Source organism: Lissotriton vulgaris, chromosome 3_1 (assembly GCF_964263255.1).
Source record: "Lissotriton vulgaris chromosome 3_1, aLisVul1.2, whole genome shotgun sequence".
Lineage (NCBI taxonomy): Eukaryota > Metazoa > Chordata > Amphibia > Caudata > Salamandridae > Lissotriton > Lissotriton vulgaris.
The window spans coordinates 1,636,992,568-1,637,015,919 of NC_141689.1; the positions used below are offsets into that span (position 1 = coordinate 1,636,992,568).

The 23,352-nt window shown below is 45.2% G+C and overlaps 1 protein-coding gene across 1 annotated transcript in view; it reads left to right on the forward strand.

Moving 5' to 3' along the window:
• The window catches only part of TEK (TEK receptor tyrosine kinase), a 570,337-nt gene extending 555,865 nt beyond the window's left edge, over nucleotides 1-14,472 (forward strand). The window contains exons 22-23 of the mRNA XM_086962126.1: nucleotides 838-937; nucleotides 14,062-14,472. Of these exons, the coding sequence (XP_086818252.1) occupies nucleotides 838-937; nucleotides 14,062-14,136 (175 nt within the window). The 3' untranslated portion in view covers nucleotides 14,137-14,472. The remainder of the gene's footprint in view (nucleotides 1-837; nucleotides 938-14,061) is intronic.
• The last annotated feature ends 8,880 nt before the right edge of the window (nucleotides 14,473-23,352 follow it).

Genomic DNA, 23,352 nt, shown 5'->3' on the forward strand with positions numbered 1-23,352 from the left:
GACGGACGAAGTAAAATCAAAGCACGCTTCAACTTCTTTCTTCTTTTGGGAGTGGGACTTACCCGAGTGGCTCGATGAGTTGGAAGGCGACGACTACCTTGGACACTGCAACCACTGCCCCGACCTTCGTCTCACCCTGTACCTCGATCCTCGCAGCATCACGCATCAAGCCGCTATAAGCTTGAGGGAGTGCTCTGGCAAGGCCTTCAGGTGCATGGTGCAGCAGTCTGAACAGGCCTTTGCATTATGGTCCCATGCGAGGCACTAGATACAAACAAGCTGTGGTTCCATCACTGGTATCTGTCAATGACCTGTGCTGCACGGCATGCAGACGGTTTTTTTGGATGACATTTCTGTCACACCAGGAAGTAAGACTTCGACAAAACATCAAAAAAAGTTTAGTCAAAAATTACTAAGGGGTAGCTCTTCCCGAATCTGTGCTGACTGGGGCGAAAAGAAAGGAATTGATGTCAGTGGGCCTGGGTTGCACATATATAGGCATGGCAAACGTCACTTTTGGCATGGACTATGGCAATGATGCCACCAACCTGCACGCAGGGGTACTGCTGAAGAAACAAATTCTGTGTCCAGTGCGATGCCTGGGGTAATTTAAAGGTAAGGAATATGCGACCAGAAGCCTGTATCAGGTAGATTTTTTCATATGAGAATTTAACAGGTGAAAAGCTACTAATCCATAATTGATGAACGCATCAGCATTTTGATATTCTAGTAAAAAACTTTATTTCAAATCGAATTCTCAATAATATTGTAGATGCTTCAAAAGTGTTTGGATGGCAACTTAACAGAATTTCACCAGAAAGTTTTGTTTTTCTAAAGGTATGACTTGATGAGACAGTGCTGGCGAGAAAAACCTTATGAAAGACCTTCGTTTGCACAGATCCTGGTGTCATTAAATAGGATGTTAGAAGAAAGAAAGGTAAGACGGAACACACTAGAATTTGTAATGTCATCAAAAGAAGTAAACACATTTTGCAAAATAAAGTGTCTCATTTACAATCTAGAAAAACTGCTAAAACCATCACAAATGACAATGGCACACATTTTAGAACGAGCGCTGATTTATAGCTCACTGCAAATTTCTATTTGAATGTGTTACTAACCTGCTACAACTATGTAAGTAAGTAAACACTGTTGACGAACACTGTTAGACCAGTCCTTATAAACATTCTTGCATTTAGTATGCGTAAATAGGAAGCAAAGGAATAGCCAGGAATATAAAATACTCCTCTTGATCAACTCTCCAATTCCACCAAGCGAATAAATCCATCTGAACCTTTAGAGAAGAGTCCTTTTCAACCTTCCATCCATCCTCCTGGCCTACCAGCCATCCATGCTTTCCTCCATCCATCCATCCTTTCATCATTCCATATATCCATTTTTTCTCTATCCCATTCATCCATCTTTTTACGATTCCATTCTTACATCCACTTTCACCCACCCATACTTTCAACTATCTATCTGTTCATCCATCCATCTTTTAACCATTCTACCCTTCTTGCAATTTACCCATGTATATCTTACAACTATAAATGAATTCCATTCAGCCCTCTTTCCATGTTTGTCCTTTCATCTGTTAACCATTCTAACCTTCCTTCCATTAAACTATCCATACTTTTACCATTATATCCACCAATTCTTCGATTCATCAATCCTTTCACCTATTCAAGCATCCATCAGTCCACACATCCATGCAACCTTCCAACAATCCATCTATCCTTTAATCAAGCTTTCGCTCATCCATTGAACTATTCACCCATCATCCCTTTCACCCATCTCATTATCTAGCCACCCCCTCCTTCAGCTTCCATCCATACTTTCAGACTTCAGTTTATCATTTCACCCATCCATGTATCCTGCCACCTGAACCTTTCAACAATCCATCTGTTTATTCTTTCACTCATTTAATTGTTCACCATTTTGTACTTCATTCTCTCCCCATCAATCAAGTCAACACTGCATACATTATTTCGCTGTTGCATCTGCCCTTCTATACTTTTATCGTTCATTCCTTTCACCCTCCCTTGAGTCCTTTCAACCTTCTGTGCTTCATCTCACCATTCATTCCATTTGTTTTCCACCTACTATTTTTCACCATTCCTTTCTACTTTAATTTTTCCACTCTCTTCCTATTTTTCCCTTCCTTACTTTTTCTTTTCCCTTTTCTAGTTGCTTCTATTTCTTCTTTTTCCTCACATCTTCATACTTTCTTCTTTTGATCTCATACACCATGTTGCATGTATCAGGCAGCTCTCACTCACACCCTCCGCTCTTGCCATGGTTTTCCCTTAAATTATTATTTATTTGCATCTGTCTGTAGATTTGTAGGCAGAAGAAGCCTGCACAAATCCAAGCGTTGGAAATGCTAAATGCCTTGCTTATACATTAAGAGTACCTCTACATTCATTGGTGGGTTTAGGCACTCAACGTGTAATTATGCATGCACTCACCTTTGCACTTGTGCATCTATTCATCCCTTAGTGACTCATTCTTGCATTCACCGATTTACACAACCACTATAAATCATACAAATTCAACAACATGTGCATGAAAAATAAAAACGAAACGTAGCAGTAAATGGCCATCTTGCAATTTTTTTTACATAGTATATCAATCTTTTAAAGTTCCATCAGGCCGTCACGTTTAGAACTATAAGCTAGCCATACTGAATGATAATACAATGATACACTGTGGTAGCATTCCATGATGGCTTCCTGATTTGGAGACACTGGCCACGTGGGGTAACTGCACTGCACATGAAATGAGAAGCAAGCAAGAGGCCTATAAATACCATATGGGGAGCTGTGGCAATAAAAAGAGAAGGAAGGAAATGAAAGGGGACCTATTAATAAGAGTGAATACTCATTTTCATGCAATTTGCACTTGTAATCAGACAAAATCTGTCACTCAATGGGCAAGAAATCAAATGGCTGACCAATCGCCTCATGCAGTCATGGATGGAAGCAGAATGTAAATTACTTTGGCAAACCAACGGAAAAAGAGGGTTGAACTAATGCCCGTCTATGTATTGATATGTGTGTACATATGAATATACACACACACATCTATATATACATATCTATATATTCACTTAAAAAACCATAGGTTTCAGGCCTTATATAGTTAGTAACTATATTTAGCGCACCCGCAATCCACTGCTGATGATGTCACATATTACATCATTCATGACATGGTCAGTGGCATCACTGATGACATCTCAAATGACATCACTGATGACATCATCCAATGACTGTGTGTTTCTGTAAAGTTTAAATATGTTTTACATATTGAAGAATGAGTGGATGTATAAGTGTCTAGATGAAGGATATAATAGGTGCGTGACTGACTGTATGAGTGAGTGATTAAATGTGTCTTCCTAAATGCATGGGTTAGTGACTAAACTGTCTGAATTTGTGCATCAGTATGTCTGTTGTTGTGTAGGCTGCTGCATGTGTTGATCAGTGGCTATATGAGTGGCTATAAGGGTTATTGATTGGTTGCCCAAGTATTTGAATGGGAGACTAAGTGTGTGTGTGGGTGGCTGGGAGGTGTGTGACTCTGTGCATGGATGTGTGAGCAGTTGATTCACTAGGTGTATAAATTCAAGAGTGCATGTGGAAACAGCTATATGGGCGGTTGACTGTGTGCATGGGTGTGTTGGAGAGTGAATGGATATCTCAGTGTTAATTGTGCAAGTAAGTACATATGTAAAACACAGTGCATGTGAGAATTGGCATATATAAATGACTATACATGAGAGCCAGTGAATGTGCGAGTGGCTATATGGATCATTGTGTACTTGTATCAGTGATTGTATAAGAGAGTAAGTATGTGTTAGTATATGTTTGAGTAAGTAAGCTGTTGTGTGTATAACTGTATAGTTGAGGAAATGGAAGTGTGATTGAATCTTTGCATGACTGACTAGGTTTGTGAGTAACTCCATGGATGAGTGGCAGTGTGTGAGTGTCTGTATAGGTGTATGAGGGCATATGAGAGTGTTGTATTGATGAGTGACTGTATGTATGAGTGATTCTATGGGTGAATGAGTGAATGTATGTGTAGACCTAGGAATCAGTGAGTGCGTATGCAGTAACTGGTATTGGTGTGTCAATGGTTTCAAGAATGGTAGCCTGTATTTAACACTGGGTGCATCAAAGGTTATGTTAGAGTGTGAGGAGGTGCATTGTATTATCACATGAATGATATCATCAGTGATGTGATCAGTGATGTGATCAGTTATGTCATCAGTGATGTCACTGACCATGTCATGAATTATGTAATATGTGACATCATCAGCAGTGGATTGCGGGTGCACGAAATATAGTTAGTACAACTAACTATATAGGAGCAATTTCAATGGTTTTTTAAATGCTAATTCCTAACTATATAAGTCCTGAAACCTATGGTTTTTAAGTGAATTTGCAAGGTTTTTTAAATGCTAATTCCTAACTATATCAGGCGTGAACCTATATTTTTTTTTTCAGAACAAAATTTTATTGCAGTACCGACAAAATACCAAGGGGGACACCGTCCCGCATTACATCGCAGGACTAGCGAGCATATTTATGAAAGAAGATGTGTAGTCAGTACAAGCAATAATAAATTATACACCGCCCCAACTCCCAACTCCCTACCATCCCCCCCAGGTCCCACCCATTCCCCTACACAGTGTCTGCAAAGTTTCAAGGCATAAAGCAAGAATACTAAAAGTGCGTGCTCCCTGCCGCCCAGGGTCCAATAGTTAAAGTTCTTCTCCAGCCTCCTGGGGCACCGGTGGCTCCAGCCACAACCCTCTATAGTCCGCCCATCTTTTCCATATGTTAAAATGTTTCCGGGGGCAGCCCCTGGCCTCAAAGACAGGACGCTCCAGCCCCATGCAAAAGTCCAATCCCCGTCTCCAAACTTCCAGCAAGGGGGCCCTGGGGTCCTTCCAGGCCCGGGCTATATCTTGTTTGGCCACAGTGAGGCCCAAAACCAGTAAGTGACGTTTGTATATGTTGCCCCCCACCTGTTCCATTACATGCAGCAGGCCGAGCTTGGTGATCGGGGAAGGTCCCATCCCAAAACCTCAGACAAGCAGTCCCATACACCCATCCAGTACCTCGCCAGTTTTGCACATGACCACACAGTGTGGATAAACGTCCCAACCGCCCGTTTGCACCTCAAGCACTCAGGGGAGGCAATCAAACCTGCTTTCCACAGTCGTTCTCTGGTAAAGTAGGCTCTATGTAAGTATTTAAATTGAATAAAGCGTAGACACATCGCAATGGCCGCCCCCCTCGGGGCCTCCAGGGCCTCCCTCCAGTCCTCCTCTTCGAGAGCTCCCACATCACCCTCCCACACAGAGCATAGCTTATCAAGGGAGGAGGAGCAGTGTGTTACTAGGGTCTGATATATGTGAGAAATTTTCTTTTCCTCCAATTCCCCCATAAACACCTTAGCTTCTAGGGGGCTGAACTCGGGCAGGGACTCTAAGCCCACCAGAGAGGGGGACAATGCATGTCTCAGTTGCAAGTATTTAAAGAATTGGGTTTTGGGCATAGCATATTCCTCACTCAAGGTCTGGAAAGACTTAAGGGCAGTGCCCTTCATGACGTGGCCTAGCGTTGAGACGCCTATATCGTCCCAGCCCCTGAATCCCTGTAGGGATGCCAGTGCCGGCAGTCGTCCGTTCTGCCACAGCGGGGTCTCCCTCGTCAACTTATTCCACCACCCCATGCGGCGCAGAGCCGCACGCCACACTCGGAAGACCACCTGGGTAACTATGGGGAGCCTCTTCCTGATAGTCGCCGAGTACAGAATGGTATGCACTGTGTCTGGATCCATCAAATACCGTTCAAGGGCGTAGGTCGGGTCACTCCGGTTCCCGTACCACCAGTCATTAAGCACCAATAAGTGTGACGCCTGATTGTATGATAAAATGTCTGAGGTGGCCAGGCCCCCGCAGTACGTGGATAGGAAGCAAGTGCGAAGAGCCACCCTCACCACTCCCCCGGCCCCGAAGAAACTGACTCAGCGCAGCGTTCACCTGACGAAACCACTGCGGCGCTATAGGGCATGGGTGGTTTTGCAGTTGGTATAGGAGGCGCGGGAGGGCCATAATTTTAAAGATCGCCGATCGGCCGTAGATATTCGGGGGCATTCTGGACCAGGTTTTCATGTCCGACCGTACTCTAACCCAAACGGGCACCACATTGCGTTCCCATGCCACATTTGGAACGTCCGTAATAAAGACGCCCAGGTATTTGAGTCCACCTGCCGCCGTCTGCAGCATCGACGCCCATGGACCCAGACCCTCACTACCCCCCAGCACCCACAGCTTAGACTTTCGCACGTTTAAGTGCAAGCCCGAAACTTCCCCGAAGATTCGCATTATCTCCAGGACTCTGGGCCCGCCGTAAGGAAGAAGAGGACGTCATCGGCGTACAATGCAATGCGATCGGACGGACCCATCTCCCACTCTAGCCCCCGTAGCTGCGCGTCCATCCGCACCCATGCCGCCAGGGGTTCCATAGCCAATGCGAATAAATAGGGTGAGAGAGGGCAACCCTGTCTGGTACCCCGTCCGATGGGAAAGGGTTTTGACACCGCCCCCGCCACTCTCACAGGTGAACCTATATTTTTTTTCAATAAATTTCAAAGGTTTTGTAAATGCCGGGCCGCGGTGGTGCTTGAATAGGTATTCGGCGGGGAGGGAGTCGCCTGCACAAATATATGCGGCGTGAAGATAACCCCTCACCGCGTTCGCCCATGAGGACAGACTTTGACGTTCCTCCCGTACCTGACTCCAGCAAAATTGCTGTGTTGGTCTTGAACGGCTTTTAGCCGTAAGTATAATAAATACTAAACAAAAAAGACAAAAAAATTCATTTTCTTTTCACACGAATTCCTCACGGCAGGGTGCACCTTAGGGCGTGTACACCACCGGAGGATCACATTATATGGTCCTGATGAAAGCTGGACGACTTGGGCTCCAAAAAGCAGAAACATGTTGACCAATCTTATTCACTATGGACTAGGGGTCTTTAATAACTGAGACCAACCCTATGGGTCCATTTATATCTGTTTTTAACCAGTGCAAACCGGACTATTAATAAATTAGTTGAAAGTCACGAATTTGCACTTTTTATAATAATTCTTTTTCACTTTTTTGCACTCACCTAGCTTAATTTGGCTGAAATACACCCTCAACACACACAAGAACCTGCTCCGCTGTAAACAGGCGTTGAAGCACACTGGAAAGACATTAGGTCTTTCCAGTGGGAACCCAGTGATGAAGCATGTCAACACTAGGTTGGTGAGTGAGGGTTCTTAAATAATCCTGTTTTGTCTTATCCCTCTGTTCTCCCTTCCACCTCACATATTATTTTGAGGTTGTTCGTTTTTTCTTCACTCTTCTGTTGTTTATTGTTTGTAAATGCTAATTCTATTAGCGGATAACGTTTATATATGTTATTATCCTTCTGGGACCACCTGAGCAGCCATCTTGTTTCTCAGGAGAAGTGAGGCACAAGAGAGCACAAAACAAGAGTGGAAAACACGAAAAGGGGGCAGGGTTGAGACCCCCTGCCCCCTCCCAGAAGGACCACCAAGTGCAAAAAAAGTTTTGTTTTTTTAAATCGCGGGGTACGCACACGGTACGCGTACCCTACGAGTACGGTGCGTGTACCCCGCAATTTTTATTTTATTTTGCCCTTGGGGGTTCTTTTGGGACCCCCTGAGAAGGGCTAGAGGGTTGGGGGGTCTCTACCCAGCCCCCTTTACGTGTTTTCCACTCTTGTTTTGGGCTCTCTTGTGCCTCTGTTCTCCTGAAAAACAAGATGGTGGCCAACACTTCCTGGTTTGGACAGTTTGGAATGTTAAAAGTCGACTGCCAGCCAATCAGAAACTCGCTCGCGCACGTAAGGGTACGCGCACGTGCGCGTACGGTGAGTGCATATAGATATATCATTTCTCAACAACTACTGGAGGGATTTTCACCAAATATAGAAAAGGCACTACTGCATACCTGTCCCTACCATTTTGCCAAGTTTGGTGTAATTCCGTTCAGCCGTTTGGGCTGTAGCCGTGTCTAAAGGTCCCGTAGAAAATGCCATTTGAAAAATTTCAAATTTCTCAAGAACTACTGGAGGGATTTTCACCAAACATAGCAAAGGCACATCTGCATACCAGGCCCTACCATTTTGCCAAGTTTGGTGTAATTCCATTCAGCCGTTCGGGCTGTACCCGTGTTTAAAGATCCCTATGGAAATTAACATGGGGAAACATGTTTTGGGACCCCCCTTTCGGCCCCTGCTTGACGAATCCCCCCCAAAACTTTCAGGGAAGGAGCGGAGCGGAGCTGGCCAAAATTCTGGAAAATTACACACAGATTCCTCAATCGGCGCCAAAGTTATTTCCAATAGAATGTTGAGCGCATATAGATATATAATTTGCTCAAATTCATTTTCTCAACAACTACTGGAGGGATTTTCACCAAATATAGAAAAGGCACTACTGCATATCTGTCCCTACCATTTTGCAAAGTTTGGTGTAATTCCGTTCAGCTGTTCGGGCTGTAGCCGTGTCTAAAGGTCCCATAGAAAATGCCTTTTGAAAATTTTCAAATTAAATTTTCTCAAGAACTACTGGAGGGATTTACACCAAACATACAAAAGGCACTGCTGCATACCAGTCCCTACCATTTTGCCAAATCTGGTATAATTCCGTTCAGCCGTCCAAGCTGTAGCCTTGTCAGAATGTCCCTATGGAAATTAACACGGGGAAAACACGTTTTGGGACCCCCCTTTTTTCTCGGCCCCGGCTTGACGAATCCCCCCGAAACTTTCAGGGAAGGAGCGGAGCGCAGCGAGGCAAATTTAAGGAAAATTACAGGCAGATCCCTCAATCGGCGCCAAAGTTATTCCCAATAGAATGTTCGGAATTTCCTATGGTAACTAGGTCCTAACTATATATACCTACTGGCGACCGCCAGTAGGTAATACATATCTATATAAATGTATATAAACACATATGTACACACACATTTATACATACATGAACATACATATATACTTATATACACATACGTATATATGTACATACATACACACATACATACATGTATATACACATATGTATACATACACACACACACACACACACATATATATATATATATATATATATATATATATATATATGCACACATATTTTGAAACATCAGATAGATCTTAGCACTTTATTTATCAAGCACTGGCACTATTTGTTATAATAATAATCCATATTTGTAAAACTCGAACATCTCACCCCTGAAGGTTTCAAGGTGCTGAGGCCGTAGGAGAGATTAATGAGCTATTGCCCAGTGTCACAGGATGCTTAGCTGAACTGAGCTGCAGCCAGCGATCGAACCGTGAGCTCCTCGCTCTGGAGTCAGCCGCTCTGGCCACTGTCCTCCATTGAAAAGTTAGGAGCCTGGATGGATAATACTCTGTCTTTTGAGGCTCAAGCTAAAACTGTTTCCAGAAGTTGCTTCAAGTTCTTGAGATCACTTAAACCCATCCTGGGCCTTTTTGATTTCTCCACTTGACAAACTATAATTCAAGCGCTGATTATGTCCTGATTGGATTATTGCAATGATTTGTATTTGGGAGCCAATAAATCAGGCACCATAAGACTTCAGTTAGCTGAAAATGCCACGGCCAAGCTGTTAATCTCGCTCCCCAAATTCTCTTCTATTTCCGATCTTCTTTGTAGATTGCATTGGCTCCCTGAGGACAAACGCATCCACTTCAAGGCACTCTGCATTGCTCACAAGACCCTGCACTCCCTGGCGGCCCCCATCTTGTCCAATCTCAGGGCACCTTACCGGCCCACTAGACCATTACGCTCTGCTGAGCACAACTTAGCTATCATCCCTCATTTTAGGAGAGTAAGAGAGGGTGGGCCTTGGCCCCATCTTTCTGGAATTCTTTCTCCCTCTTTCTTAGGAAAATCCAGAATAATCTTGGCTTCAGAATATCTCTCAAGACCTGGCTCGTCTCCATCCAGCCCTCTTCCTTCTTTATTTTCTGTAGGCGGTCACTGCTTATATGTTGGTGGGGTCTAGCCCTGTTAAGCCACGTTCCTGGGCAGTTATGCACTTTACAAAACCTTTAACATAAGATATACACATAAACATACATTGCCTACTGGCGCTTGCAAGTTGGTATACTTAAATTTGCTTTACCATAGAAGGAGAATTTTTGGTTTGCTAATAACTTAAGCCCGTTTCACGAGTCTCCACAAAACGTTCCACAAAAGAAGTTAATCCACCTCAGCTCCTTCCTGGAAAGATTAGGGGTGATCTGTCAAACAGGGCTGAAGAAAAAAGGGGGGTTCCAAAACGTAAAATCTCCATGCATTTTCCATAGACTACTTTAAGAAAGGTTATAGCAAAAACTGCTGAACGGAATTACACCAAATTTGTCAGGAAGCTAGGTCTTAATTGTACAATTTGGTAATTGGGCTCAAGAGAGTCCCATGGGCGTCTTGCGAGAACGCAAATTCAAAATTGGAGCCCTGTGATTGATAAAGAGGCCTGTTTTCCCTTGAGCCTTTCCGCACGTATGAGCGCTCTGATTGGCTGGTTGTTGGAATTTTAGAAATGAAATGGCCACCATTATTTTTTACGGTGAAAAACTGGAGGTGTTGTGGAAATTAAGTAGAAAAAGCTATAAAAGGGGGCAGCAGAAAGGCATGCTATCCCCCTAGATTTACGAAGGACATGTCTAAGGAATAACTACTGTGAAGATAATAAATATATATTGTTTTTAACTATTTTTTACTATCTTGTGGGATCACAAATAGTAAAAAGTGGTAGATGAGTTCTCAATACACTTCACTATGCACTTCAGTAATGCATATTGTGGTACTTCTTTTCGCGAGAAAATGGGTAAGTACTGTGATGAGTAGATGGGTAAATCTTTTTTTAAAAAATATTATGATCGTGCAAAACTCTTGCAGGATCCTGAAAAGTAGGAAGGAGTAGGTGATGTTTGAATACACTCTTCTATGCATACTTGTCACTGCATGAAGGAGTCTTACTGGAGGTGGTGTTGATCAGACTCTATTTATGTTCATTGATTTGAGAAGAGTTGAATAGAGTCAAGGCTCATCCAAACACCCTACTATGCACATCCATCATCTGAGATAGAGGTCTGAATGTTGAGCCCCGTCCCTCCCCTCACCATCCCTTCCAAATACCGAATCCTAATGGTATAAATGAATGTTTTGTGACCAAGAATGCGGTTGCAAAACATTCACATATTAGCACCTACTTCAAGTAGGTGGTAACTCATTCTCAAATGGGAATGGGTCCCCTAGGGACCCCTTCCACTTTGTGAATGTTTGTAATAGCATTTTTAAGAGCGGACAGTGGTCCCACAGGCCACTGCCTGGTCTCAAAGAACAAGCATTGGCATAGCCAATCGGTCTCGCCTTTGGGGCCTTATAGGTATTTCGTTATGCAGCACAATATCCTCCCTGCAACAACATCAACTGTTGCATGGCTAAACACTTATAAGGTCCCAAAGGCGAGACCTATTGGCTATGCCAATGCTTGTTATTACTTGTTAACCAAATAACATTAAATCCACACAGGGAAGACGAGGGAGTAACAACGTCTGGTGTTAATCAACCCTAAAAGAACAAAAACAACAGTTGTTTCTTGCACCTACCATCATAACCTCAGCTGGAGCTGCCAATCATATGTCCCATATGTCTTTGAATAAGCAGTTTCCTGTTTCAGTTTCTGAGTGGAGGCATTGCTCGAGTGCGAGAGCGGCGCCCAGAGCAGGACAAATCGAGCCGGTAATTCAAAGTATATCCGTAGTCCTATGAGGGGCATCGGCGTTGACATCAGCTCAGAGTGGCTGGAGGCTAGCCCTGGAGCATTTGGTAGGTGGAGATGCTTGAGGCTATCAGCGGCGACTCTCCATTGACCTGAGTGTGTGCAGCCAGAGGTCAGCAGTCACAGGGTGAGCCCTTGGGGTTCCAGCGGAAGAGGCCTGGTTTGGCCAGGTGCAGCTTGTGGACAACCTGGCGCGTCATGCTAACACTAGCACCCTGCAGAAGCAGCGTGCATTAGCAGCTTGAATCTGCCATAGAAGCAGACCATCAACCCTCAGTGCGCTGGCTTACCTGCCCAGCCCTCAGCGTCCCAAGTGCCCCCAAGTGTTCCCAATGCTCCCCAAGCATACATTCACACCAGTGAGAGGGCAAAGGTGGGGGCTTTGTGTTGCGACCAGCAAGAGTTCGCTGAAGATGGCGCTCCATGTCTGGGCCATGACAGGTAAGTCTTTAGTGCAATCATTTACGTTACCGCATACTGTGGAACAGTAGGACTGGAATTGGGGTGCCGTGATCCAGTAGACACTGATTGTTCCAACCTCGATATCATAAGGTTTATTGAAATCTCTGTTTGCCAATTCTCCCATTATCAACTACAACCCAGCAGATCTGGTACAGCAGTATCGTCCGTTTTGAACTTTTCTTACGCAACACCCCCTTTTTGTTAATGGCGTGCGCCAGTCCATCCCCTTAAGCTGTAAACACCAATGATACCAGAGGGATGAACAGTCGTAAAGGACTCAGTATCACTGCAGTGGTCTGACCCTAAACCCAAGTGGCAACGCAAAAGAAGTCAGCCAAGGTCCCCTCTATGCGTAGTAGGATGCGGGTGGCGTCAGATGGACGCGGCTTACCTCACTGGTGAATTGTCCTTCCATAGGAAATAAGCAACAACAAGCACAAGCGCGCGCGGCAGCAGGGGGAGGGGAGAGAGGAGGCCTGCTCGATTCTCTTGCGGGAGCGAGCAGCAAGGCACGTTAATTAATAACATAAGGCGCCAGCTGTTCGCTCCCGCAAGGAAATCACCAAACGTGCACGCATTGCCATTGAAGGCAATGGAACGCGTGCACGTTTTGGGGCGAAAAAGGGAACCGATGGCTAAAGGTCTCTTTAATATTAATGGGGTAGAGCGATTTGCAACCCCCTAGAAATCGCTATCTGAAGCTCTTTGGGTTTCATGCATTGTAAATTTTGATAACCTAATTGCAATTTTCAGGAATTCGCAATTAGGTATTCACAATTTTTAATTTCGATGCAGGTAGACCTAAATCTCTCCGGGTGATAAATTGTTACATATATATGCTGCAATAGTAAAAGGCAGAACTTTATGAAAATATAGTTCCACCAAAGCAAATGTTAACAGCATTTTGCGGCGGGAAACTGATGAGAGAAGTGGACAAGCATCGGTAAATGCAGGAAAATATGCTACAGCCAATAGAAATGGGGGAAAGGTAAGTGTCATGCACAGGCACTAATTAGAAGCCAGGAAAGAGAAGAGGTGGGAAGTAAGTCTCTTTTAAGTTCATATTAAAAACAATACATTTCTCAAGCACATCGCAAGCGCTGTGGAGGCGAAACCTACAAAGGACTCAAAGACATGTTTATGGTTTGTCTAAAAAAATGTTTTTATGAAAATATTGTATGTTAATCACTATTATTAAACATTGCACTGTATGCATTTATAAAAGATACACTTTATTAAAGGTATTGATGACTTTTTGACAAAGTTAAAATGTCTGCTTTATTTATGTCCTTGTGCCTACGCCTTCATAAATCTAATAGACCTGCTTTTTATATTTGGTGATAATGATCCTTTGACCAAGTCAGTAGGCCTGCCTTACTTAAAATGACACCCTTTATATTGTTACATGGCACAGTCAGTCATGTAAAGTGGCGAGGGAGTGGGTGCAGAGCCAGGCACGGAGCTGAAGACCTCGCTCTTCAATAAACAACCAACCCTAGACAGAGCTAGGCACACACACCTGCTCAGCACCAGGATACCCTTGCAGGGTATGGTGGGCTTTACAAATACACTTAACAAATAATGTAAAGGGGACATTCTGTTTTTTTGTTCATGTCAATAAACTTGTAGTGTCCAAATAAATGTGTTCTCTTTATTTGTGAAATGCAAACTACACCACCTAAAAGTAACATTATTTTTTCTCCTTTTTCTAGACATATGTGAACACCACTCTGTATGAAAAGTTTACATATGCTGGCATTGACTGCTCAGCAGAGGAAGCGGGCTAAGTGCAATGGTATCACCTTATGAATAAAAGCCATCCAATGATAACACCGTGCAGTAAAGCACAATGCATTCTCATGTTCTGCCTGAGCCTCTGCATACACCTGTCTGTATATTAGTGTTTTACAATAAATTCATATTTGTGTACTGTCACTTTCAATATAATGCTCTTTTAGTCATGTAAATACGTTTCGCACGGACTTTTGGTAAACAGTATATTTTTGTACAGTTGATCGCTTACATATTTGTAGAAGATGAAATGAAAAAAAACAGGAAAAAAGAAATAGCCTAAAAAATTTTAAAATAAAGATGTTGGTGAAAAAATTGTGCAAGAACAAAAAGTGTCTCTGTTAGTGCGGATAAAGGAAAAGGGGAGGCTGCTTGTATAGAAGACATTAATTCACTCAACATAATTTTTAGTTTTTGTGGAGGCAGTCTGGTAACCGAATATGTAGGCAGATGCATTCATAGAACCATGAGGTTACTTTGAGCTACTGGATTAAAGCACTTTGGGGCATATTATCAAGAACAATGTTTTAATGGAGTGGGAACCCAATCTACCCTTGCAGGTATGGGCAATTAAGTTTTCAAAAATAAGGGGTTTACCTACAAGGGATTTTGTTTATCTGAGGATTCAACAACTTTTTGTGACAATTTTTATCTCACCCTAAACCGTGGTGAAAAATAGAATAAATCAAAAATAGAAATACAAAATAATCACAATTTATCTAATGAATCATAAATCATACACGGGGCAACAAAATATATTTCAAACAAACATTTATATATTTAATATATATGTATTTAAAAATTTGAAAGGGAAAAGCAACAAAACAGTCTGTAAGGTGACGTCAGAAAACCTATACAAAAAACTATGTTAACACCTTCTCTATGTCATTAAAACACTCAATGTGATGCAGGGATAGATGTTGGAGTCGACGTTTCGGTCTGTCAAAGGAATTAAACCATCAGACCATCTTCTTGGAGCTTTCGGTCTGCCAGACTTGTTGGGGGCAGTAGATGTGGGACATCTGCAGATGAGGCTCCTCCATTAGGGTGAAGGAGTGTCGCCCCGCTAGATACAAATGCCCCAGAAATGAAAAATAAAATGTAAATTAAGTTAATTTATTACCATTTTATTTTCACAAGTCCGTTCCGAGTCGAATGTTGGGGCGGGCCATTGCTGCTAGGTGGCAGCAACAGGGAGTGGTGGTGGGCTGGGCACTTAAGCCAGTAATGCACACTTTAAACCGCTCTAACCTAGCTGTTTTAGACAGCTGGGTGCAGAGCAAGGACAGGCCTCCAGTGCCTTTGTGAGTGCTGAGAATGCTCCATCCAATCCTAGCAGTTCTCTAATGCAGACTAACAGCATGCGAGTAGCGTCTGGACTCGTTAAGGGAGTTAGGTGGGGGCCCGCACTGGATGAGAGACCAGAGCGAATACATGCAGCACAGTGAGTTTAAATGTACTTTCAGGCCTCGTCTGGCATTAGCAGCGCGCATGCGCTGCTCTCGCCATGCGAGCGCTTCTTGGAATCAATACGGTTTCAGAAGTCGTGTCTCTGCTCCACCTGCAATTTTCATTCGTGCTCGTCGTTTAGCGTCATGGATTATGCAAAACACAGTGTAATGATTGCACTGGAGGCATTTTAATCCCTCCTGTTTGCCAACCTGTCCGCTTTTGGCTCCACCCACTGGGATTGGATTTTTTACTTGCAGCGGGAGACAGGGTCTCTTAATTAGCCGCTAAGCACTTTTTTTTGCTATTACTGCGTTTATCTTTAACAATGGCTGACGCGCCTTTCATTTCTTTGGCGTGGTTTGTTTTTCTTTGGCTTTCACGTTCACGCTTACTGAAGCTTCCTCATCCATCCACTGGTGAAACACTCCTCCGGACACCGTGCTTCATCCTTTTTCACGGCTCGTGTGCACATCTGTTCTAGTGTCCTGTTATACAATCTGTGCACAAGGACGATGCTGAGGTATCTGTTGGGTGACTCTCTAAAAGACCTCCTGCAGCACTTCCATAACCCAGCTGCCTTATGCAGCTGCCGGTCTGTGCATCTGATCCTTTCCAACTTCCTGTCATACCACCCATGCACAAGGGCGATGCTGAGGTGCCTGTTGAACGAGCCAATATGTTTCCCGCCACTTCCCAGACAGGACTTAGTGCATTGGACTGGGGGTGCTGGCCAGTGCCACCAGACTACTTTGAAGGGCACATTTGGTGTCCTCCTTGCATATTCCAGTTTCAGCCAGTTAAGGAAGCCCGTGGCTCCTGCTTTGGCATGAAACTGTATATACGACATGGAAGTATCCTCTCCTCTTTCCAGCTCCTCCTCTGGGAAGGACCCTCAAATTGTTCCAACCCTTTCTTTAGGATACCAAAGGGCTTACCTGTGGATGGGTTCTCAGATTCTTCAAGGGACAAAACTCAAGCCTGAAATTGGGTTGTTCTTCGACCATATGGAAACTTTGACTTTGTTGGACTACGACTGGAACTGAGACTGCTCCAAGGAAAGGCTCCTGCTGCTCCTGGTGCTGCTGCTTTTCAAGTCTTCTTCATTGTCGGGGTCTCTTCCAGGTTCTTCAACAGACATGTGGGCATCAAGGACACTCAAAGAAATCTCCCTTGGAGTGAAGGAGTCACTCCCATGCATCTGCAAGCACTGCAACTAAGCTGACCGGTCTGCTGCTCCTGTTGTCCCACAGACTTCCTGAAGCTCAGTTACACTGGTGGTGGTGGTTCTGCAACTCCCTTGAGGCCTGACCTGTCCTCCTGCAATTTAAGGCAAGTGTCTCTGTTTGGAACCACTGGGCTACAGGACCGACTCACGGCCTTCTGAGAAAGTAGCCTGGATGGTGCAAAGCTCGACACTGAGGACATGATGCGCTAATCTTTTCCATGCAGTCGGGTTGCTGTGTCGATATTCGCTGCAATGAATCCAATGCATAATCATCGAGTTATACCAAGCGTTGTTGTGTGGCTATGCAGGCTGTGGAACTAGTGCCGAACAGCCTCTGTGGAGGGTAATGTATCGGGTCCAATCTGTGCAATGGTGACGATGTATCGGTTTTGCAGCAAAACAGCTGCACAACTCACTTCTGAGGTCCAGAACTTGGAGAGGGCACCTCAAGCAAGGGTAGAACTCAGCCGGCAGAGTCCTGCAGCACCAACAGAGTTATAGGAAGCCTTTTGTGTCCCTTAGACTTTAGAAAGCAGGAGGCAAGCCCTTGGAGATCACTTGGAGGGAAGGCTGCGACCAACTCTCCTTCAGCAGAGTCTGGGAGAAGCAGGCAGCAGGGCAACTAGCAGAAAAGTAGTCCAGTTGAGACCTTTATGCAGCACAGCAATCCTTATGACAAAGGTTCAGCTAAAGATCCAGAAGTGCCTGATTTATATGGGTCAGAGACCCAGTACTTATACCCAAAAAGTGCCTTTGAAGTAGGGAGTGACTTCAAAGCAACTCTGCAATGTACAAGGATCCCTTTCAACTAAATCCTGCCTGCCTATCTGTTGGGGGTAAATCAGTGCTTTGTGTGTGGACAGGACACTACCTATTGAAGTGTAATGGTTAGCCCTTCCCATTCCTCCCTGCCCAAGAAGACCCATCATAATGTAGATTAACGCAGCTGAGTGCTCTGAATGCAGATCATCCTCACATTTCTGTGTTTGTGGCTGTCTAGACGGAATGTACAAATTGCAGCTGTCACCCAACCCAGACGTGTACGGGAGACAGGCTTTCAAGCACAAAGAACATTAGTACAGAGAAATATCCACTCACTAAAAGTGGCATTTCTAAAACAGTAATGTTAAATCCAACTTCACGAGTAAAACGATGTATTATTACTCCACATACATGAAACATAAAAGAGCTACTCCTTTCTAATCAGGAATTACAGCTTAACGCCTTAACCTCGGCCGTTTAGGGAAAATAAAATAGGTGGTGTCACTACCAGTACATGCAAAACATACAAGTACAAGTCCTACCTTTTAATTACATGGTACCATGCCCTCGGATTACTTAGGGCTTACCTTAGGGGTGACTTATATGTAATAAAAGGGACTTTAAGGCTTGGCAAGTAACTTTACATGCCACGTCAAAGTGGTAGTTAACTGCACACATAGGCACTGCAGTGGCAGGCCTGAGACAGGTTTGACTGGCTACTTCTGTGTATATGGGATACCACTTTACAAGGGACTTATTAGTACAACAAACATGACCATCAGGTATACACCAATATCATCATGTTTAGGGAAATAGCGCATGCACTTTAGCACTGGTTAGCAGTTGTAAAGTGCTCAGAGTTGTAAGGCCAACAAAAAGAATCAGCAAAATGAGGAGGCAAAAAGTCCAGAGGAAGATAACCCTGGAATTGAAAATGTCTTCAGGATCCACCATACCTTAAGATGCTTTATCTGGTTGACCTACTCCATCAGATTGTGGTCACTTCAGTTTTGAACCTGGCCTACAAGGCCACCCAGCCATGGTATTCATCATCTGAGCCCCTTGAGAGTTCTCTCTGTTAGAGCCTTAGTCCCCCCCACCCCACAGGTCTGAGACCCAATAGAGTTTGTACAGTTGTTGCAAAATGGGTTTCGCCCATTTACTCCACCAGATTTATTGCTTTTTTAGCACCCGGTTTTACAGCCTTTACTGTAGGTCAGTCTCCGTACCTGATTCTCACCCACAGTAATTTCCCGATGATTAGACTTAACATGTTTATCACCTGTGTTCACCTTTTAAGATAAGGCTGTAGCGGCACAGCTGGTATAAAAGCAATGGGCTGATAACACATGAAAATGTGTGTAGACATGTGGGCAGGCTGTGCATGTGAGACTGCAGTTGTGGGAACCCCAATAACTGAGTACAGGTGCTGACCGGGGGTAACCCTTATAATATTAGTGGGCCTTCATCCAGGGGGTTTACTGGAAAATCTGCAGTGCTCAACTGTATAATATACAGTGAAATCTACCTTGAAGTGTAGTTTTGCTCTATTTAGGCCTACACAGTCCAGTGAGGTGTCAAACTGGGATCACTGACAGAACATCGACAGTCAAAATATCGAGAGGATCAATATCGACTGCAAGAATATCGACTTCCTATCTTCAAACAGGTAAGTACAAAAATATCGACTCCAAAATATCGAGTGTAAAGAATATAGACTGTCAAAATATCGAATTTTTAAATGTCTTAAAAGTAAATAAAAGTAATATAATAATAAATTAAATTAATTTAAACATTTAAAATACTTAAATAAAAGTAAAATTGAGAAATAATCAATGTAACGAAAAAAAATATATATTTTAAATACATATATATATATTCCTTTTACTGACGCCGTGATCTCTACAGAGCACCTCTGACCCAGCCAGCTGTAAGCCGCCACGCCTCGCCGGACCCGCTTCGCGGGTCCCGCTTCGCGGTCTTGCAGCGGCTGTTGAACTCAAGGGGCCCCACCTGTTGACCGGCAGGGCTGCGAGGATAGAGCGGTGGACTCCACGGACCAGGAGTCCCCGCGCGCCCGTTTCCAGCTGGGCTCCTCTCCCTGCCGGCCCCGCCCCCACCACCGCAAGGCTTAAGCGGCTTCCAGGAGCACCTTCGGCGGATTCCTTTTACTGACGCCGTGATCTCTACAGAGCACCTCTGACCCAGCCAGCTGTAAGCCGCCACGCCTCGCCGGACCCGCTTCGCGGGCCCCGCCTCGCGGTCTTGCAGCGGCTGTTGAACTCAAGGGGCCCCACCTGTTGACCGGCAGGGCTGCGAGGATAGAGCGGTGGACTCCACGGACCAGGAGTCCCCGCGCGCCCGTTTCCAGCTGGGCTCCTCTCCCTGCCGGCCCCGCCCCCACCACCGCAAGGCTTAAGCGGCTTCCAGGAGCACCTTCGGCGGATTCCTTTTACTGACGCCGTGATCTCTACAGAGCACCTCTGACCCAGCCAGCTGTAAGCCGCCACGCCACGCCGGACCCGCTTCGCGGTCTTGCAGCGGCTGTTGAACTCAAGGGGCCCCACCTGTTGACCGGCAGGGCTGCGAGGATAGAGCGGTGGACTCCACGGACCAGGAGTACCCCGCGCCCGTTTCCAGCTGGGCTCCTCTCCCTGCCGGCCCCGCCCCCACCACCGCAAAGCTTAAGCGGCTTCCAGGAGCACCTTCGGCGGATTCCTTTTACTGACGCCGTGATCTCTACAGAGCACCTCTGACCCAGCCAGCTGTAAGCCGCCACGCCTCGCCGGACCCGCTTCGCGGGTCCCGCTTCGCGGTCTTGCAGCGGCTGTTGAACTCAAGGGGCCCCACCTGTTGACCGGCAGGGCTGCGAGGATAGAGCGGTGGACTCCACGGACCAGGAGTCCCCGCGTGCCCGTTTCCAGCTGGGCTCCTCTCCCTGCCGGCCCGCCCCCTCGGTGACCTTTGTAAAGCTACAAAGAGGAAGTAACATCCCTGCTGCGCGGGAGCGCGCAGGAGGGCGCCGGGAGAAGCCCGGGACAAGGGCGGGACCGTCTGTGGCCGTCCGGGGCCGCAGGAGGCCGGGCTGGGCCAGGTATTTTCCAACTTGATCGTTGTAAGCTGTGTCTTTGTATCCCCGCACTGTGTATAGCTAGTAGTGTATCTTTAGTTGTTCCACCAAGTGCCAATAGTCTAAACAACCCTCCTTTGACATGAGTCACTCTGCCCCGCCCGGTGTGAGTGTCTCTGTTCTTGGCCCCTTAGATAAATTCTTTAAGAAATCTATCAAGGAGGTAGATATGGACTTACTCCTTGCAGAAAGAAGAGCTGAGCGCCGACGCTCAATTGCGCAGCTAAAGAAAAACCCACTGCCAGTTTCAAATAATACACAAGAACTAGCCGCCCAAGGTTTGAGCTCTATTGAGGGCGATGCCACTGATCTTAACCTTACCCCTAGTATATTTAGATTTCCAGCTATCTCCCCGCCCTGTAGCAGTGCCACCAACGGAGGTCACCTTGTTTGTCCCCCTATTGATCACTCAAGCTTCGTCGAAATAAACATCCCCGAAACCCTTATTAGGGAAGTAGAACCAAGCCCCATGCTGCCCAACCTGTCACTGGTTTGTATCGACCCAGGCGAAAATATACCAGAAACGAGTGCATGCAAATCTAGATCCACGTCCGATAAGGCTAAGAGGGTTGTTCATTCTCCACCAAGGAAAAAAAGGAGAAAGGGCGGGGTAAAAAGGAAAGGGCGTAGCTGCCAGACTCCACCACCACCCCTACCCAAACCAATTATTGAGTCAGGGCCCTCACACATAGTAGAGCCTTTACACTCAGACACATATGATCAGGTATCCCCAGAGTTAGCATCCGTAGGGATAAATGAGGTGTCCCTTGGTATTATAGAGAAGCTCATTAAATCATATATGCTACCCCTGCTAGAGCGTGTGAGGACTATGGGTGAAAAACTGGATCGCCTATTGGCGACCATTGAGCCTATACATTCCTCTAGCCTGGATAAGAACAAGGGCTCATCCAAAAAACCCGCCGGATCTTCCCTTGTTGCTGGTAAAATAACTAGTACTACCAGTCAACATACTATTAATGCTACCAAAGCAGTTACTAGTTCAAATAAAGCACTGTCTGTGGTTGCTAAATCTTCTACAACAAACCCTTCTGTTAAAGCAAACCCTAGTGTGGTAGTCAGCAAACCACTTGTTTAGGGAGTAGCACCGTAGTCAAAGAAAGGGATGGGTAAACCTGCTGGTTCCAATGGTAAAACCAACAAACCTTTACCATTGAAGAAAAATGTAGACCTGCCCCCAGACTCTCTAAATTTTGTTATTGTTATGACAGGTGTGCCACCTGTTGCGGAAGGGGATAGAGAAAATAACGAAAGCTTAAAAAACAAAGTCATCTTTTGGCTGAAAACAAATAGACCCCTTCCTCCTAATCTTAATGGGGATATTGTTACGGTCAGAAGATGTCAGTGGGTTGGGGTGCGCCCTAAGGATATAGAGGGGGACATAGTGATCATTAACTTCAGGGACCATAGAGTTGTATCTCACCTTACAGATTGGTATGTGGGAAACAATGAGGGAGGGATCTCTACAAGGAACCTAAGTTATTTCTATCCTGAGACCCTGATCAATCCAACAGATCAACCCCCCGGTAGAAATAAAAAAAATACCAAAAGCCTCCTAAAATGGTCCAATTTTACACCAAGTTTTCATGGACCCCAGTTTAACCCCGAGGCGCAGTATCGCTCCTACATTCAATCTAGTTACAACTGCCCAGTACAAACGCCGGGCTGGGCTAAGTCTTACACCCAGCCCTTAGGTCCCCTAGCCTTATTGGATCTGCCATTCTTAAACAAGCCCCCGTATCCTATGGCTCCTACAACACCAGCCTTCATACAGTTACAGCAGCCCCCAAGCTTCTATCCAGCAAATCTCTATTCCAATAGGCCTACCCATCTTAAAGAGCTATGGAACATACCCTTGAGGAACTTATACGACCCACTATCAGGGTTGTCGACTAATGACTGACCAGCACTGGAGAAAAGTGATGACGACCCTTACATTCCGAGTGTGGGAGATGACTCGAGTATCCTTCTATGTAATGTTGGAAGTTCTAAAGTCACACCCCAGTGTGGTGAGGAGGGATGTTTAGTTTATTCAAGAGAGCTTGACATATCAGCACTGTTACCCGCCTCACTGCAATCCATGGATGTTTCTTTCACGGGCATACATCCCGAGCAAACTACTCAGGCTGGGTCAATATGCTTGACAAGGGAAGGGCTGATTACAGATGTACCCCTGCCTGTAGAATCCTCTTTTCAACCCAGTGAACCCCTCCCAATAGGCGCAACAGTACCGTGTGACCAAGTTTGTGATAAGGGCACTATCATGGGATGCTGGAATGTGGCTGGCATTGAATCTTGTATATGTATACCTGACTGGGCTGATTTCATCCGACAAGGTGATGTTTGGTCTTTTCAGGAGACATGGTCAACCCTTCCAGTGTATCTTCCAGGCTTCCTGAGCTTTAACAAACCTGCAGTTAGAGGCCAAAGAGGCAGGGCCATGGGGGGCCTTACTACTTGGGTTCGTCAAGTTGCAGGGGTTTCTGTGAAGGAAATTCATATCGACTGCCCTGATATTTTGATAATCAGCATGAAATTTAATAGTGGGCTGGACATTCTGTTGTTCAATGTATATGCTAGAGGAATTCCGGGTGGTCGAGTCTCAACCACCCTAACATGTTTAGA